We start from the raw sequence: 19038 nt of genomic DNA on the forward strand, positions 1-19038 counted from the left end.
CAGCAGCTTCACAAGGAGAAGAGGAGGCCCCCTAACCACTCTCAGGACCCTTAACAAACTAAAGTGGTACCTCCGGTTGTGGACAGGATCCGTTCCAGAGGTCCGGTCGGAACCCAAGGTTTCTGCAACCTGAGGACCGCTTCTGCGCATGCGCGGTCTACTGCCTCTGCGCATGCGCGCACGGTGAAACCCGGTAAAATACTTCCCGGTTTGCCGCGCACGCATTCTGAAGTTTACGTAACCTGTACAGCTCTCCCGGGATTATTTGGGGGAATCCATGGCTGTTTAAATTGGGATTACTAAAATGGAATTAGACTGCTTTAAATGTGCACTGTGAATGCAGCCTAAGTTAAATTAAGAGTGTCATAGAATTGTAGAGTTGGGAGGGACCCCAAGAGTCATCCAGTCTAACCCCCTGCAGTGCAGGAAACTTTTGCCCAGTGTGGCACTCGAACCCACAACCCTGAGATTAAGCGTCTCGTGCTCTACTGACTGAGCTATCCGTTGACTTGTTATTAATGAATAGTGTTGCTATTAATGAACCTACGGTATGAATATCATACCTTAGGTCCATTGATGGACCTATGAATATCAATGGGACCTGCTCTGAGCATGGCTAACATTGGATTCAATGTCTACTCTTGAGAATTAGTAACATTAACTGCAACTCTTTGTTTTTTCCTTCCTTGGTGTGCAGAGAGTGAGCTCTGAAAATATGGACACTGTGGTATTCTGTCATTCAGGCTAACCCAGGCGAAAGCAAATTCATTCGCTGCTACTGATTGCTTTTCAGCCTATTGGCCAGTGCCAGTGTCGTCACCCGACGCTCACAGCAAGGTGCATTGCATTTTCCTTGTGGTTCCTTTTTAGTAAGGTTCGCCAAGGTTAGTCTTCCCCAGATGTTTTGGACTCGGATGTTTTGGACTCGGTTTCCCAATGCCAGCCCTGACGCTAGAGTAGGGGGGAAATACCAAACCTGTCTTCCCACCATATGTATAAAGTGCATCACTTCCCCCAAAGAATTCAGGGGGTTAGACTGGATGACCCCAGGGGGGCCCCCCATCCAATTCTACAATTCTGTGAAATGTCCTTGCATGCAGCCCCTGTCTTCCTTCGTAGTTCCGCCACTCTGCCCCACTGGCAGAACAGCAATAACTGAATTTGTTCCTAATTCATTCCCAGCTCCCCGCTACCCTATTAGAAAGCATTGTTCAGAATAGCTGTTTGCACGACCCGCAAAGAGAGGTAACAACACGACAGAATTGAAACCAGGAGCAACTATTTAGGCACATTTATTCGGAATCCAGTTGAAACGATTCTGTTCAATTAATTCAGCAAAAGTAGAACTGTAGAGGGGGAAGGGACCCTGCGGGACATCTAGTCCAATGCGCTGCAATGCAGGAATCTCAACTGAAGCATCCATGGAAGGTGGCCATCCAACCTCTGCTTAAAAACCTCCGAGGAAGGAGAGGCCACCACCTCCTGGGAGAGACCGTTCCACGGTCGAACAGCTGTTACCTTCAGAAGGTTCTTCCTAATGTTTAGCTGCAATCTCCTTTCTTGTAACTTGAAGCCATTGGAGAAAACTATAGCTTGCTCCCTTTTTCCGTATGACAGCCCTTTGAAGATGCGGGTGGCGCTGTGGTCTAAACCACTGAGCCTCTTGGGCTTGCTGATCAGAAGGTCGGCGGTTCGAATCCCCACGACGGGGTGAGCTCCCATTGCTCGGTCCCTGCTCCTGCCCACCTAGCAGTCCGAAAGCACATCGAAGTGCAAGTAGATAAATAGGTACCACTCCGGCAGGAAGGTAAACGGTGTTTCCGTGCGCTGCTCTGGTTTCGCCAGAAGCGGCTTAGTCCTGCTGGCCACATGACCCGGAAAAACTGCCTGCGGACAAACACCGGCTCCCTCGGCCTGTAAAGCGAGATGAGCACCCCAGAGTCGTCTGCGACTGGACTTAACTGTCAGGGGTCCCTTTACTTTTGTTGTCTCCAAATATCTTGATCCAGGGATGCCAGCTTATCAAAGTCTGGTATTCTCCGGTGCCTTACTGCTGCCCCCTTGCCAATTCGCACCCCACTGGATAATCCCACCCCCCACTTTGGAAACCACTGTACCAAACGCCAGGCCTGTGCTGGATTTCCAAGAAAACCTTCCCGGAGTTGTGGTTTGATGCTAAAGCCTCTGGCCTTATGAGAAGCCAGGATAAAGCTTCAATACGGATACACCTTTTTCTTATTCTCTTTCTCTCTCTCTCTCTCTCTCTGATTTCATGCTTCTCTTTCCTTTCCCTCGCCCCCTGCCTGCGCTTCTCCTCCGTCTCAGCTTTTCACACGCAAGCGTGCATGGTTTGGGCAATATTTCCTTTCCCTACCCCCCCCCCACCATCCTCCCCCCGCATGCCAGCACATCCCGCTGCACCATTTTCCGTGCTACTCCGCCAGGGTGGCGTTCGTTCCCGAGCATCAAAAACCCGTTTTTTTGTTTAAAAAAAAATCCATTAAACTAAAGGTAAAGTATTATTTTTTGATCTTGCGAAAGAATTCTGCCTTTAACTCTTCAAGTACCAGAGACAATAGACTGTAGAACACCTGGAGGAAAATCTAGTGGAACGAAAAGAAAATTGGCTGGGAGGGACCTAAAAAATAATTTTTCAAAAAGGAAACCAAATCAGTGATTATTGGAGGATATGTTGCCATTTCCAACCCAACAGTAAAAGTGATAGATTTGGGCTTTGCTCTTGCTGGGAGATTGGTTCCCTTAGAAATAATAATAACAACAACAATAATTTCTTTTCAGTATTTTTGGGAAGCGCTAACCCATTCAGAGGACTTTCACGGGCGTGCAAAGTGCACGGGACAGATTTGTAGGGAAACACTGAGGGCGGGATGAAGAGAGAGCCCCCGCCCCACCCCTCCAGAGCTTTTGACTCTGTTGAAAACACATTTAAGGGGAGAAAAGGTTGTATTTGTGATTTAGAACTCTTAAAGAGTTGCAAGCTTGCACCCCCCTTTCTGTGCATAGCCAGTGACATCGAACAGATGTATGCAAAGTCTATGGTACCTAAAGGGTTAAAAACAAACAAACAACAACAAGTAAAGCCACTTTGCATTTGGTACATGGCAACTCAGTGAAGGGGCCCGATTCTTGAGGCCTGGACAGTCATCTTTTAAGGCCGCGCGAAAGCAGCCGCAGAAGGTGAGTACTGGCTGGTCTCAAGCGGATTCACAAATACAGCCCAACCTGTTAGCTTTCCCGCATGCTCGGCACCCCTCTCTCTCTCGGCCACGCTCCACACAGCTCTGGGCACGCTCCCCTACTCCTGGCGGCCTTCGGGAAACCCCACGGGGGGTGGGGGGAGGAAGGAGGCGCAGGGCAAGTGAGTTGGAGATGGGCGAAGGCTTTTTTCGGAGCTCTCTCCAAAGTTCTGACCCCGCTCCAATCGCTGCAAAACCTCCTGCGTCCTCCGTCTCTCATGCAACGCACACATGCAGACAGACACCCCTGGATTTCAACAGGTTGGGCTGGATTGTGATGGAAAGGCCATGAAACCCCTCCGAGGGGTCCTCCTGCGCAGACGATGCGGTCCAGACAAGTAGGAGCTGTGGTTTTTCTGCCTCCCCTGCTTTGCTTGGACAGGAGGAAGTCCCTTGTCTCCTCGCCTCTTTCCCTGCCCCTCTAAGGAAGGACGGGCGTTCACACATGCACACGCACACCGTGTCTTCCTCTCGGAGCTCTTAGAGGGGTGAGTGAGCAGGGCATCCTCTGGAATAGCAGTACAGCCAAAGAAACTCTGCACTCTGCTTTTATTTTTATAAAACATTATTTTGGACCGGGGCTGGACTTTACTCTTTTTTGGTACTGGCTGGGGGGGCTCAGAATGCAAACAGGAAAAAAGGGGGGAAGAAGTTGGGTAGGTGAGGCCAGGTCTGACTCTGCAGTGGGTTTCTGGAAAGTTTTAGCTGAAGAACCGTCCCATGGTTACAGGCAGTTGAAAGAGCCAGAGTCGGCACGCGAGGGCAGCCGCTTTTAGGCATTGAGAAGAAGTCTTCTCCCTGATCAGAGCAAAAGGCGGGTGAGTTGGGCGCTGCGGGTGAACTCCCAGGTTCGCTGGAGAAAAGGCACAGGGAAAACGCTAAGGATGAGTTATTCTGCATATTCCGAAGCTAAGCAATGTACCGTATTTTTCGCTCTATAGGACGCACTTTTTCCCCTCCAAAAATTAAGGGGAAATGTGTGTGCGTCCTATGGAGCAAATGCAGGCTGAACGGCTAAGCCCAAAGCCAAAACAGGGAGAGGGAGCGCTGCGCAGCGCTCCGTCTCGCGGTTCTAGCTTGGGGTTAGCTGCTCTGGGGGCTTCAGGCAGCTATCCACAAGCGTTCGGAGCGCAGCAGGAGTTCCCGCTGCACTCGGAAGGCTTGCGGATAGCCGCCTGAAGCCAGGAGAGCGAGAGGGATCGGTGCACACTGACCCCTCTTGCTCTCCAGGCTTCGCTGGAGAGGCGCTGCACAGTTTTCCCTCTCTGCGCAGCGCCCCTTCTGTGAAGCGGGAGGAGAAATGGAAGGGGCTCCGTTTCTCCTGCCGCTTCACTGAAAGGGGCACTGAGCAGAGAGGGGGAGAATTTTCCCCCCCCTGTTCTCCCCGTCCTATGGTCCGGTGCGTCCTATAGAGCGAAAAATACGGTAGGTGCTTCAGTTTAAAGACAACAGGACGCCAGTTCTGCCCTGCAGAAAGGAAAACGCAACTCGGAGTCGCTCCAGAATAATGCGTTGGAGCTCTCCAAACCGTTTGCCCGCACCACAGAAAATAGTAGACCTAGCCGAAAGGCAACCCGCAGAGATCTGCATTTATCGCTGCAGTGCAAAACCAAGAGGCCGAGGAGGAAACGGAAACTGTTCTGAAGAGGACGCATAAAGCCCTGAGTTCGAATCCCGACATCTCCTGGTCAGGACGGGAGAGTCTCCTGCCATGCGACAGCACCGTCCCCCTGCTGACGAGGGCTGTCTTTGAGAAAGGCCCAGATGGTGGGGGCATCAAGTGAGTTAGTGTCTCGTTCTTTTGAGGAGGCAGAGCATTGGAGGAATGCCTTAGAAACCCACCAGGAGTGAGGTCTGGCCTCCGCCGCACCATGCGACCCTAGCACTCTCGTAAGAAAGTCTTATAAAGTTAGCCGATGCGCGGAAGGTAGGTAAAACAGACTACGAGGACTCTGGAAGTACTTGATTTATACCTTTTTGTATAACTAGAGAGATTATTATTATTATTATTATTTTATTTTGTTACAATCATTATTTCCCTTCTTTTGAATTTGTCCCCCCTTTAATGCAGCGACTTGCTTTCGTTACTAATTTTCCGTTGCAGCCCCAAGTTTGCCATTTGCTTTTTAGTACCGTCTCCCACCCCCCACGCCACCCCCTGCTTTCTTTTGAATGTCTGGTGTGTTGGAAGAACATTAATCCAGGGGTTGCTGATGGGCTGTTTAGCAAGTTGCTTGGACTTTTTTACTCACAAAGCGGTGCTCTAATAAAAAGGCTCTAGGGCCTCGGTGTGCCCACTATGCTGTGAAGGTCTGTGGAAGCTTGCGAGGGTGGGGGGAAGAAGAGAGATGAGGCCCCAAAATACAACTCCCCAAACCTCACAGTTAGAAGAGGAACCCCGTGGCCTCTATCTAGAGTTGGTTTTGGAGAATAAAAGACAGCTAGCCTAGGCTGCTTGTGACCTCAATAGCGTACAGCGGACACTCGGGTTACGAACGTGATCTGTGCGGGATGCACGTTCGTAACCTGCAGCGGCACGCCTGCACACACGCGGGTTGCGATTTGGCGCTTCTGCGCATGCGCGGCCGCCGAAACCCAGAAATAACCCGTTCCGGTACTTCCGGGTTTCGGCGGTCCGCAACCCAAAAAAACGCAACCTGAAGCGTCTGTAACCTGAGGTATGACTGTACTTAGTTACAGGTACATCCACCCCTTGGCTAATTTAAGAAACCTCCATTTGGATTGCAACCCCGATTTGCAAAGTAGGAAAACTTTGCCCCTCTCCCTCCGCCCCGCCGTGGTCCCGATCTGGAGCTCTGCAGGTTTGCAGTACCAAAAAAAGTCTCATCCGAATTAATGGAAGCGTTGTTTTATTTATTTTTGTATTGGGTTGGGGAAACCAACCCTACAACTCAAGGGGAAGAACGGGGCAGTTAAGATCACAAGCTGGAGCAGTGCTAGAATTTGGGGGTAGAGGGGAGAGAAGATGAAAATATCGTCTCCGAATTCCGAGCTCAACTCTCTCTGTATCTCGAAAGCAGCTTTGTAACATAGCCCAGTGGATGAGTGCGTAGCCCAGCCAACTTTCCGTTTAGTTTTGCCTGACCTCAGTATTCATTGAAGCCCTGGTTCCAACTGTTATTTCAGCAACCCAACAGCTGTATTCCCACCTGAGCTGGGAGATTTGGGGCATAAATTTAGGAGGAGAGCAAAATCAGAAGGATGGATCCAGAGATTCATCACAAGTGATAACTGATTGACGCTGTGTGTGTGTACTCATTTTCAGAGTAGACCTCTCCAGCGTAAGTCAGAGGTGACCCATTGAAATTAATGGATGCAATTTACTTAGGCCTGTTCATTTCGGTGGGTCTACTCGTGAGTAGAGCTTAGTTGGCTATAACCCTTCTGTTGCTCCAGGAAGACCCACCTGATTTCCCTCCCCCTGTTGAAACAGGGTAGGCTGTTCTCCCCACGTTTGAACAACTTTGGGGGAAAGAAAGAAGAAAACGCAAAATTGCCATGCAAAATTAGGACCGTAACCCCAGCGTGAACAGAGCTGTCTTTCAGAAAGACTCCCTTCTTCTTCCAGCAAATCTTTACGCCCGTGAGCATTGCAGCTCTTTGGCAACTGGGGGACTTTAACTTCGTTTGCATATCAGACCTGGAAGGAATTGCTTGCTCGGTTGCAGCGAGCCCTCCAAAACCCCTTTGAGCAGGTGTTCAGCAAGAGGAAGGGGGGCCGAGGACCGGCGTAGGTCAGCGACAGAGCATCTGTTTTGCATGCAAAAGGTCCCGGGGTCAGGTATCTGGCATCTGCTGTTAGGGCTGAGAATGTCCAATTCCTGGAACTTCAGGACGGCTCCTACAGTGCTAGCCACCACTTTAGAGAGCCCAACGGGACAATGATCTGACTTACTTTAAGGCAGTTTCCTGTATATGCCAGCTCCACTCAGAACCATGAGGACTAGAACAAGGGTCAGCAAGGTTTATCTTGCCTGGGCCGGATCGGTCCCGCAGTGATCCTTCTGTGGGCCGGATCCTGTGATTTTCAACATCTGTGCAGACGCAATTTTCGGCGCTGCGGAAGCGACTCCCCTGCACCGGTTTATTGCAGCACAGCTCAGTTTGGGGGCGGCTCGTGGGCCGCTTCTGGCCCACGGGCCTTAGGTTGCAGACCCCTGGACTAGAACCTTACACTTACAGGAGGACCGCAGTTCCGTGGTAGAGCACAGTCTTTGCATGCTGAAGTTCCCAGGCTCAGCGCCCATCGTCTCCAGTTAGGACTGGGAACGCTGCCTGCCTGAAATCGGGCAGAGCTTCTGCCAGTCAGTGTAGTCCGTCCTGCGCCAGATGTTGCAGAGACGCAAAGCAGCTTGCTATGCTTCTGTGCAGCACCCAGTTGAAGGGACCCCCTTTGCAGTTCTTCCCTGGGGGGGAATTGGCAGCCGGGAAGCGGGAAAGAAAAAGTTGCCCTCCTTGCTGCAGCCTCCAAATAGTCTTTTGCAGATAAAGGCCACGTCTTCCCCCAAAGCAGCAGAGCTACTCGGGAGTAAGCAACACCGCCTGCCGAAATGTGTAGCAGCAGACTGGACTGCTTAATAGTCAAGTGGATCTGATGGCCTTCCTTGGTCAACGGATCTGTCTGAGGAAGGATCTGTCTGCCCATTTTGTGCAGCAGAAACGACCCGTTTCCTTGCTTCACTTTTCTGCTGGCCTACGGCAGCTGCGGAAGTTTCTCTTCCCCGTGTGAAGAACTGGAGGACGTGTCCAATCCTTCGGACCGCGGAGAACCGAGAGAAATTTCCCCTTGCTTCTTTTGTGGAAGCACTGCAGAGAATCGCAGCAGGATCCACCACCTACGTGGGTTTTTCCTATTAAAAATGGGCGCGATCTCTTCCTATCTCCCAAATCCACGTAGATGAGTAATTCTGACTGTTGAGCTTGGCCACATTCACACCGTAAAGCTCTGTGCTGCCGCTTTAAACAGTCGCGGCTTTCCCCTCAAAGAATCCTGGGATCTGTAATTGGTTCAGGGTGCTGTGAGTTCCTAGGCAAACTCCTGCCCTCCAGATGTTTGGGACTACAATTCCCATCATCCCTGACCACTGGTCCTGTTAGCTAGGGATGATGGGAATTGTAGTCCCAAACATCTGGAGGGCCAGAGTTCGCCTACGGCTGTCCTAAGAACTCACAGCACCCTGAACCAATTGCAGATCCCAGGAGTCTTTGGGTAATCAAAGTGGCGTCGCAGCACTAGAAGCACACAGTGCAAATTTGGCCCTAGATAGATTCTGTTCCGAAGGAACAGGCCGGAGTTAAATCTGTAGTGGCCTTGCAAGCAGTTGAGAAGAGACCTTTGCCTATCTGTGCAAGCCACTTATTTTGCTTTGTACGATTCGCATCGCAAGACCCCCCCTTGCTTTGTTTCTGTTGCAATTTTGGCTTTGTTCGTTTTGGTTTGTTTTTATTTATTTATTTAAAGGGAGCAGAAGCCCGTTTCTTTTTTTTTAATTTCTCCCCCCCCCCTTTTAAATTTTGTCCTCCTAAGCCAAATTTTCGTACGTTTCGTTTTAGATTTTTTTGTTATCATTTTTCCTGTTTTTCTTTTCCCCCCTTCCCCATCTTTTGTTGTTTTCCCAACCCAACCCCTCCCCCCCGCTGTCCCCGATACCTCTCCCCTTCCTTCTTCCCCCGCCGCCCCCGCCCCGCCCCGAACTTTCCCTACTGCTCCCTTCCTCCCTCCTCCCACCCAACAACAGAACCGTCCGCCCCCCCTCGAGACGTAAAATGTGTCAGCACCAGATCCACGGCCATTCTGGTAAGTTGGCGGCCCCCTCCAGCCGAGAGCCAAAATGGCGTCTTGAACGGATATAGCGTTCGCTACCGAGCCCTGGACTCAGAGGACACGGAGCCGAGAGAGGTGACCAACATTCATGCAAGCACCAATCAGATCCTCCTGGAATCGCTGGAGAAGTGGACCGAATACCGGATCACTGTGGTGGCACACACGATGGTGGGACCCGGGCCAGAAAGCTCACCGGTCATCGTCCGCACCGACGAAGACGGTAATTGGTTCCTCCGCTTCTCTGTTGAGCCTCCTGGAGAGTTAGGCCAGATATATTGGGTGGGGCAAGGAGGGAGGGCAGGGTCAGGGCGTCTTACCCATAGGCGCAAAGGGTGCGGGGCACCCGGGCGCCAGGCCAAGAGTCCGGGGCCCAGAATAGATAGATAGATAAACTTTATTTGCATTAGCCAACGGCCATAGCAACATAAAACAAGCAATATATACAGTGGTGCCTCGCAAGACGAAAAGAATCCGTTCTGTGATTCTCTTCGTCTAGCGGTTTTTTCGTCTTGCGAAGCAAGCCCATTGACGGATTAGCGCTAATAGCGGCTTTTAGCGGCTTATCTGCTGATCGGATCAGCTGATAAGCGGCTTAGCAGCTTAGAAAAGGGGGGGGAGGAAAAACCAGCAGGAACTCGCAAGACATCTTCGTCTTGCGAAGCAAGCCCATAGGAGATTCGTTTTGCGAAGCACCTCCAAAACGGAAAACTCTTTCGTCTAGCGAGTTTTCCGCCTTGCGAGGCATTCGTCTTGCGGGGCACCACTTTATACAATTAAAAAGACAACATTGGGTAAAAAGGGCATTCAAATGACCAAGATTATCGTTCAGATTGTGGCCCTTAATCTCATTGCACCCTCGATAAACCTAGCAACCTTTGCTGTTGTCTGATCATTTTGATCTGATAAATAATAATAATAATAATAATAATAATAATAATAATAATAATAATAATAATAATTTATTTATACCCCGCCCTCCCCAGCCAAGGCCGGGCTCAGGGCTGCTAACAACCAATAATAAAAACGAGTTGAATGAATACAACTTAAAAACAAGATTAAAATACAACATTAACACAGTTAAAACGCACAAAGAAAATGCACAAAGAAAGAACAATGTGGCCACAGATGGGTGGCCTGGGATGGCAAGTAAGAGTGGGGTGATGATCTCATTCCTCAGATCTTTATAAAGGGGACAGGACAGGAGAACATGAGCCACTGTTTCTGTCAGTCGGAGTACTGCAGCAGGCTCTGCGCCGCAAGTTCAGGGGCAACTGAGTCAGTGAGACGCTGTGGTGGCCGCGCTCCTGTGCGCCTGGGACTGGGCAACCTGGAGGGGGGTCCGCCAGGCAGATCTTTGCACCTGCGGCGCTGCATATGCTTAAGACAGCCCTGGGCAGGGTGTCCCAAACAGAGCTATAAGGAGCCTTTTAAGGCAGGGTTTCCAAAACCTATGCACTCTCCATCGCTCTTCCTGGTAACTTCCAGGCTGGGCTACCGCAATCCACTCTACAGGGGGCCGCCCTTGAAGGCGAGCCGGAAAAGTCAGTCTGAAAAGCAGCCTCCCAGAGTGGCTGGGGCAACCCTGTTGGGTTGCAAATTCAAATCTCAACTAAATCATCCATGACAGAGGGTCATCCTGTCTCTGCCTAAAAACTTCCAAGGGAGGAGAGTCTACCACCTTCCAAGGGAGTCCCTTCCGCTATCAAACAGCTCTTGCTGTCAGAAAGCTCTTCGTCATGTTTAGTCAGAATCTCCTTTCTTGTAACTTGAAGCTGTGGGTTCAAGTCCTACCCTCCTCCAGAGCAGGAGAAAAGCAAGCTTGCTCCCTCTTCCATATTGACAATTGCCACACCTTGAACCCAGAACCGCTGCTTTGCAGAGTGGGATTAACTGACTCACCAAGGATTCTGGGTGGCCGAAATAGTATCCTAGCTTAAATCCTGCTTCTGTTTCTCAGCAACCATGGCAGCTCCAGGTTAGGCTGTGACCGGCCCCTAGAGAGCCAGCGTTAGTCATCATAGCACTGAGCTACATGAGCAGGACGCGGGTGGTGCTGTGGGTTAAACCACAGAGCCTAGGATGTGCCGATCAGAAGGTCGGTGGTTCGAATCCCCGCGACGGGGTGAGCTCCCGTTGCTCGGTCCCAGCTCCTGCCAACCTAGCAGTTCGAAAGCACATCAAAGTGCAAGTAGATAAATAGGTACCACTCCGGCGGGAAGATAAACGGCATTTCCGTGCGCTGCTCTGGTTCGCCAGAAGCGGCTTAGTCATGCTGGCTACATGACCTGGAAGCTGTACGCCAGCTCCCTCGGCCAATAAAGCGAGATGAGCGCCGCAACCCCAGAGTCGGCCACGACTGGACCTAATGGTCAGGGGTCCCTTTACCTTTACATGAGCCAATGGCCACTCATTGTAGACCACTGTTTCTTAAACTTGGGTCCCCAGCTGCTTTTGGACTACACCTCCCATCATCCCTAGCTGCCAGGAGCAGGTCAGCAATGAAACACCTGGTGTCAGTGAACTCTATATTCAAGGAAACGAGGTTGGCCCAGGAAGCCAGGCCTAGTGAGCAAAGCAACTCGTCCCGGCAAGACCCAGCCCCTATGAGGCGGTTGCTAGGACTGAAGGTCCCTGCCCGCCCGCAGTCTCTCCTTCGGGCACTGGCAGAGGAAGAGGGGTGCGGGGGCACGCAGCGCCCCCAGCAGCACGATCCCGGTGGGGTGCCATCGCAGCTGCCCCCCCGCCTGCTCTCCACCCCCCGGTGCCGGAGCATGAAGCTCCGCCACTGCCTACAGGTCCTTCCCCAGCAATCTGAGACTTCTCTACCTCATTTATCCCTGCTCCACCCTTTTCATGCCTCTTCTGGTTCTGGGAGACCAGTGGAGAGGGTAGCTGGTCACAGCAGGAAGGTCCCCCTACGCTGAGTCTGGACTGCTCTCTGCCCCGGCCTCTTCCTGCTCACTAAAGCCTGTTGCCTCTCCAGCTGCCAACACCACCTCCTCCTGCCAATCTTCCGGGCTCTGAGCCTTCGTCCCCTGGGGGTTCCCCAACTGGTGCCTCCCACCACTCCTTTGCACCCAGGCAGCCTGTGGCACTACATAGCAGGACCAGTGGTTGGGGATAGTGGTAGTCCCAACAACTGCTGGAGGCCCAAGCTTTGAGAACCATGCGGACTAGTGCCTTTAGATATAAGGGAGAGGTTGCAACTCACTCATAAGGCTCACTCCTACACCTTTGGGAACTGACACTCCTGAACCGCTGTGTTTGCGGGGAAAATAAAATTGGGCTAAATGGCAAAGAAGCCTATCTCAGGTCCTTTGAACCCTGGATACTTTGAACGTCGTGTGAATTTCCTGCGTTAAAGCTGAAACATGCACCTTCTCTCTGTCTCTCTCTCTCTCTGTTCCTCTGGCTCCTTCCTTTTCCTCTCTTCCAGTGCCCAGTGCCCCGCCACGCAAAGTGGAAGTGGAGGTTCTGAATTCGACCGCCATCCAAGTGTCCTGGCGCTCGCCGCTCCAGAACCGCCAACACGGGCAGATTCGCGGCTACCAAGTACACTACATCCGAATGGAGAACGGGGAAGCCAGCGGTCTACCCCAGATCAAAGACGTGATGCTGGCTGATGCGCAGGTAATGGTCTGCGATAGCCTAACATCCATTCTCTGGGCGATCTGCTGACGTCTGGGTTAGGCTACTGCAAGGTGCTAAGTGTGGGGCTGCCCTTGAAGATGGTTCAGAGCCTAGGCGCATAACACCAAGTCCTGGCTGACCCCTGGACTGAATAAACCCCTGTGTTGCAAAGAGAACGTCAGCAATGTCTAGGCAACACGATGACCATGTACATACGCAATAGACAATCTGTTATAGAATTCCTTCAAACCATAACAGGTCCTTCATAAACCCATCTTATTTTGAATGAATGTATGTAAATGAAAATATCAACTGCTGTGGAACAGTGCTCATGTAATAACGTAGCGACTATTTTCATTTACATACATTCATTCGAAATAAGATGGGTTTATGAAGCAATTCTATATCCTCCCACCACGCTGACAAAGAATTCTACGAAACAGTAGTCAATATCCAGAATCACTGTTCAGTGTTGAACATCGTATTTGCTGAATACACAAAGCTTCACAGCTTGACTTTCATCGTACAAAGTCGGGTACCTCGCTTCATTTAAGGATTTTCAGAGACTTTGAGACTAAAGATTTCATTTTGGACTTGTTATGGTTTTAAGGAATTCTATAAAAGATTGTCTATTGCGTATGTACATGGTCATCATGTTCCCTAGACATTGCTGCTGCACTGACTACCAATTAGTTTCCTTGTCCAATCCAGCGCTGGATTTGACCTACAAAGCCTTATTCAGCTCAGGACCCCAGTACCAGCGCCGAGGGCCTTCTGGCGGTTCCCTCGCTGCGAGAAGCCAAGTTACAGGGAACCAGGCAGAGGGCCTTCTCGGTGGTGGCGCCCGCCCTGTGGAACGCCCTCCCACCAGATGTCTAAAAGAACAACAACTCCCAGACTTTTAGAAGACATCTGAAGGCATCCCTGTTTAGGGAAGCTTTTAATGTTTGACGGTATTTTAATATTTTTTGGGAAGCCGCCCAGAGCACCTGGGGAAACCCAGCCAGATGGGCAGGGTATAAATAATAAATTATTATTATTATTATTATTATTATTATTATTATTATTATTATTATTATTATTATAGTATATCTCCAGGACTGCCTCTCTCCTTATGAACCAACCTGGACCCTGAAATTGTCCTCTGAGGCTCTTATCTTTGCGTCCCTTCCAAGGGAGCTCTAGAGCAGCGGTTCTCAACCTGTGGGTCCCCCGATGTTGTTGGACTACAACTCCCATCATCCCTGAGCTATGGCCTTGCTAGCTAGGGGTGATGGGAGTTGTAGTCCAACAACATCTGGGGACCCACAGGTTGAGAAAGGCTGCTCTGGAGGGTGTCAACATGAGAACAGGCCTTTTCAGTGGTGGGTCCCTGCTTGTGAAACGCTCTCCCCAGAGAGGCTCACCTGTCGACATCATTATCTGCTTTTAGTCAACAAGGCAAAAGCATTTTCCCCACCCCACTTCGGCTCTTAGTTATTATCTGCAGCCTCTTGCTACTGGGCGGATTTTTTAATCCTGCCTTTCAAAAGGGGGGGAAATGATTGCGTTTCAGATGTTGATATGCTCTGTTTCATATTGCTTTTAACGTTATATGCTTTGATTATTTACTGTGAGCGCTTTGAATTGCTTCGGTAAGAAGAGAAAAAAACTCTTCCTATATACCGTATTTTTCGCTCTATAGGACGCACCTTGTTTTAGAGGGGGAGAACAAGAAAAAAAATTCTCCCCCTCTCTGCTCAGCACCCCTTCAGCGAAGCGGCAGGAGAAATGGAGCCCCTTCCATTTCTCCTCCCGTTTCGCTGAAGGGGCGCTGTGCAGCTCTCCCTCTCTGCTGAAGCCGGAAGAGTCTTGCTCTCCCGGCTTCAGCAAAAGGAACCCAAAGCCTTCGGAGCACAGCACGAGTTCCTGCTGCATTCCAAAGGCTTCAGGCGGCTATCCCTGAAGCCTGGAGAGCGAGAGGGGCCGGTGCGCACCGACCCCTCTTGCTCTCCAGGCTTCAGTGAAAGCAATGCGAAGCCTCCGGAGCACAGAGGGAGCGCTCCCTCTGCGCTCTGGAGGCTTCACGTTGCTTTCGCTGAAGCCAAGGAGCCAGCATTCGCTCCACAGGACGCACACACATTTCCCCTTAATTTTTAGAGGGGGAAAAGTGCGTCCTATAGAGCAAAAAATACGGTATGTTGGTGGTGACATCTGGGAGTTTCTGAATGCAAGGCAATATGCACTGCAGCTGAGCTCTGCCTGCATCAAGTATAAGTTGCCTTCTTATCCACATTGACTGGCACCAGCTGTCCAGGGTTTCAAGTAGGGACTGCATGCACACAGGAGCTCTAACCACTGAGCGACGTTCCCCCGCCCCCCAAAAACAAACCTTTCACCTTGAAAATGTTCCACTCTCCGAAAAGGGTTGTTGTTTTCCCCCCAGTTGGCGCCACTGCAGATGCTGCCTTTTCAAAGCTCTGCCACTGCTATCCGTAAGAATCATAAAATTCTAGTTGGGGGGGAGCCCAAAGGTCATCTAGTCCAACCCCCCAAGTAGCGCATCCTACTAACCTCATCCCTCCTTGGATCTCCTCCACTTCATGGGCTTCCGAGAAGCGGGCTATTTTGCTTCCTCTGCAAACTTTCTCTCTCTCTGTCTGTCTTACACGTTTTCCTCTTTCTGTCCTTAACCGCATACCCTCTTTTGCTCAGTGGGAAACCGATGACACTGCAGAATACGTAAGTACGGACTCTTTCTTGTCCGGGTGACCCTTTCGCTCTGCTCCCCAACCCCCTTTCCCTTCCGTTGGTGATGCTGTGGCATTTGTGGATTTCTGCTTTCGCCCTTTTTCTCCTCCCATGCCCCGTTCTGGCAGTTTCCGTTGCATCACTCCGGGCAAAGGGAGGCTTTGCCAGCCGTTTAACTGGGCCACCGTGCAGAAGCAGCTTCTGTCCACTATCATCTGTGAGGTCTCTCCTAATTTATAGCTCTCAAAGCGGCTTCCAACCACACATGTACAGTCTGGGGCAAATGTGGCCCTCCAGACCTCTCTACCTGGCCCAGGAAGCTCTCCCCAGGCACCACCGCCCATAGCTGTCAACCGTCCCTTATTTGGTGGGAAGGTCCCTTATCCCAGCGCCGCGTCCCGCTGCTGTCCCGGATTGATGATGTCCCTTAAATTTCCCGGGTTTCAAAGGAAGCAGCTCCTCTCCCTCCCTCCCAGCCAGCTTCGCTGCGTTGCTCACCCAATAAGGAGTCTAAGAACGACTGGGGGGTGGAGCTTGCATGCCTTGTGCCGATTAAATCGGCCGCGTTGCCTGGGGACTCGCCTTTGCTCAGCGCTTCCCAGCGGAGAGGTGACGGTGGTTTTCCTTGCTGCATCCCCTTTGCTGGGTTGCTGCGCTGTGGGAACCACCGCTTGAGGCTTTGTTTGGCTGCTGGCTGGGCTTTCTGCCTTTGGCTCGGAGGGGTTCAGAAGTTGAACATACCTGTGCCTGGAAAATCCCTTATTTTGGCTGCTGGTCCCTTATTTTCGAGGCTGCTGGTCCCTTATTTTCAGATCTGTAAGTTGACAGCTATGCCACCGCCCCCTCGCCAGCCCTGATTCGCACTCTCCTTCCATTTTTTTCTGAGCTCTTCTTGGAAGCGTAGTTTGTCCAGAGGGCTGGAATTCGTTCACCTTGCCTGGAGGGTGGAGAGAGGGAAGTAGGGAAAGTAGCCAAGTATCCGAAGGTGGTGTTTGGCAAATCGCACTGCCCACCACTGACAAGTGGCCCCCTGAGATCGCCCAGGAGAAAATTTGGCCCCCAGTTCGGGGGGGAGGGGCCTTCCCCACGCTTTCTACACAGGAACAGACGCTGCTCAGTTTCCTTGCAGAACCAGGATTCTGCAAGCAGCGCTTCCTGGTCTGTCCAGGGGCCATATCAGCAGAACCTCCCTTCCACCTCCTCTGTAGCAAGCCAGCCGGGCCTCCCTTAGCCCACAGCAGAAGCCCCCTTTCCTTTGCTGGGAAATACGGGAGGGGGCAGGTAAGCCCCAGCCCAAAGAACTGTTCACAAGACCACACCACAGGCACACAATTTGAGCGGCAATGTCAATTATTATTATTATTATTATTATTATTATTATTATTATTATTATTATTTATGTCGCACCCTCCCCAGCCCAAGCCAGGCTCAGAGCGGCTAACAACAGTAAAATAATACCACATTCTAAAATCAATTCATTATAAAACCAATTCAGAATCAAATTAATGGCAACCATTGGGCTACAGTTCTGCGGGGATGACCAAAGGAGGGGGTCCGACTGTGCCCTGGCTGAACAGCTCCGTCTTGCAGGCCCTGCGGAAAGATGTCAAGTCCCGCAGGCCCCATGTCTCTTGTGACAGAGCGTTCCACCAGATCGGGGCCACAGCCGAAAAAGCCCTGGCTCTGGTTGAGGCCAGCCTAACCTCCCTGTGGCCTGGGACCTCCAAGATGTTTTTGTTTGAAGACCATAAGGTCCTCCGTGGGACATACCAGGAGAGCTTTGGGTTCCCAGCCCCCACAAATATTTAATTGGGGTGAGCCAAAGGGACCTTGGTGGGACGTGGGTGGCGCTGTGGGTTAAACCACAGAGCCTAGGGCTTGCTGATCAGAAGGTCGGCGGTTTGAATCCCCGCGACGGGGTGAGCTCCCATTGCTCGGTCCCTGCTCCTGCCAACCTAGCAGTTCGAAAGCACCTCAAAGTGCAAGTAGATAAATAGGTACCACTCCGGCGGGAAGGTAAACGGCGTTTCTGTGCACTGCTCTGGTTTGCCAGAAGTGGCTTAGTCATGCTGGCCACATGACCCAGAAGCTGTATGCCGGCTCCCTCGGCCAGTAAAGCGAGATGAGCGCCGCAACCCCAGAGTCGGCCACGACTGGACCTAATGGTCAGGTGTCCCGTTACCTTTAAAGGGACCTTGGCTCCTGCGCTTGCTGCCCTGCTCCCCACCTCTCCCGTCTCTGAAACAAGAGAAGGGAGACCCTGGCAAAGTGGCCTCGAGCAGTACCCCAAAACAGCTGCATTCACAGTCCCCAAAGGCACCCCCTGCCTGGAATTAAAGCGCCCCGTATCCGCCGCCGCCCTCAAACACACAGGCACCCTCTTCCAGAAGCGGCTTCTCGGCAGGGGAGGGGTGCATGGGGCTTGCACGTGTAAAGGAGGTTTTTAATCTCCTTGAAGCTGCTGTGTTCTCTTTTCCTCCCCTCTCCTCTGAGACTCCGGACTCCTTTGAAGAAGCTGGCAGAGCGTTTTGACAGCGGATGCGTTTTCTGCCGAGATAGAGGGAGAGAAGCTGGGAGGCAGATGGAGGAGCAAAGCCCCCCCCCCCTCTCTCAGCTGCACGTTTTGCATAAAGAGGATTCCTCCGAGCCGCTTGTGTGTGTGTGTGTGTTTTCGTAGCTAAACTGTGTGCATTTCCTTCCCGCAACCTCGCAACCCCGCTTTTCCTTTTCCTCTCGCTTGCGTTGTGTCGTGTTCCCTGCATGCATCGCCGTTCTTGGTCCCCGGTTCCCCCCCAGCCACCGCCAAGCTCAAACTGTTCTGCCTTCGGTATTTTAAAAAGGGTACAAATCTCTCTCTCTCCTCTTGGATTCCCCTCCCCAGGAAATGATCATCGCTGGGCTGCAGCCAGAGACTGCCTATTCCATCACTGTGGCTGCCTATACCATGAAAGGCGACGGCGCCCGCAGCAAACCCAAGGTGGCCGTGACCAAGGGGGCAGGTGAGCGTCTCTCGGAGGGTAACACCGCCAGCCTTCATTGCACAAAGGCAGCTGCAGAATGCTTCCTTTTCTACTTTTAAAATCATTTTTTAAAATATTGTTTTATCATCAACAACCATTACGAAACGCAGAAGCTCAGCATCAGGGTATTGCCTCGTGCCACGTACAAAGCAAGCGATAAATAAGAAGCAAAAGTGATGGTAGCACCCCGTTATCAACCAAAAGACACCCATATTTCCCAAGGTGGCGTGGATGGTGAACGTTGAGCATTCTGAGTTTGAAGCGCAGGAAATAAAAAATCCTACTCCGTGCCGTAAGTGCAGGCAGGGATTGCCTAGAAGTTCATGAGAGTGATTGGCTAGAAGATAAGGATTCTGATTGGTGTCAAGCTGGCAATTCTGATTGGCTAGAAAATAAGGGTGTAAATTGGCAAGACGATCAGGATCCTGATTGGTGTGCAGCGGAGGATTCTGATTGGCTAGAAAATAAGGATGTAGATTGGCTAGATGATCAGGATCCTGATTGGCTAATAAATAAGAATGTAGATTGGCTAGAAGGTCAAGATTCTGATTAGTGC

At 51.3% G+C, this 19038-nt stretch overlaps 1 protein-coding gene across 15 annotated transcripts in view; it reads left to right on the top strand.

Moving 5' to 3' along the window:
• PTPRS (protein tyrosine phosphatase receptor type S) overlaps positions 1-19038 on the top strand; it is a 310037-nt gene that overhangs the window by 231420 nt on the left and 59579 nt on the right. For 8 of the 15 annotated variants that reach the window (XM_081177568.1, XM_081177569.1, XM_081177570.1 and 5 more), the window contains 4 exons: positions 9017-9322; positions 12539-12732; positions 15427-15453; positions 18344-18461. The exons of 4 other annotated variants lie outside the window; for them this stretch is intronic. In XM_081177568.1, coding sequence (XP_081033694.1) covers positions 9017-9322; positions 12539-12732; positions 15427-15453; positions 18344-18461 — 645 coding nt within the window. The remainder of the gene's footprint in view (positions 1-9016; positions 9323-12538; positions 12733-15426; positions 15454-18343; positions 18462-19038) is intronic. 3 more of the 15 variants (XM_081177573.1, XM_081177574.1, XM_081177564.1) reach the window with 1 other exon arrangement.

The sequence above is a fragment of the Podarcis bocagei genome (assembly GCF_964188305.1).
Source record: "Podarcis bocagei genome assembly, chromosome: 18".
NCBI lineage: Eukaryota > Metazoa > Chordata > Lepidosauria > Squamata > Lacertidae > Podarcis > Podarcis bocagei.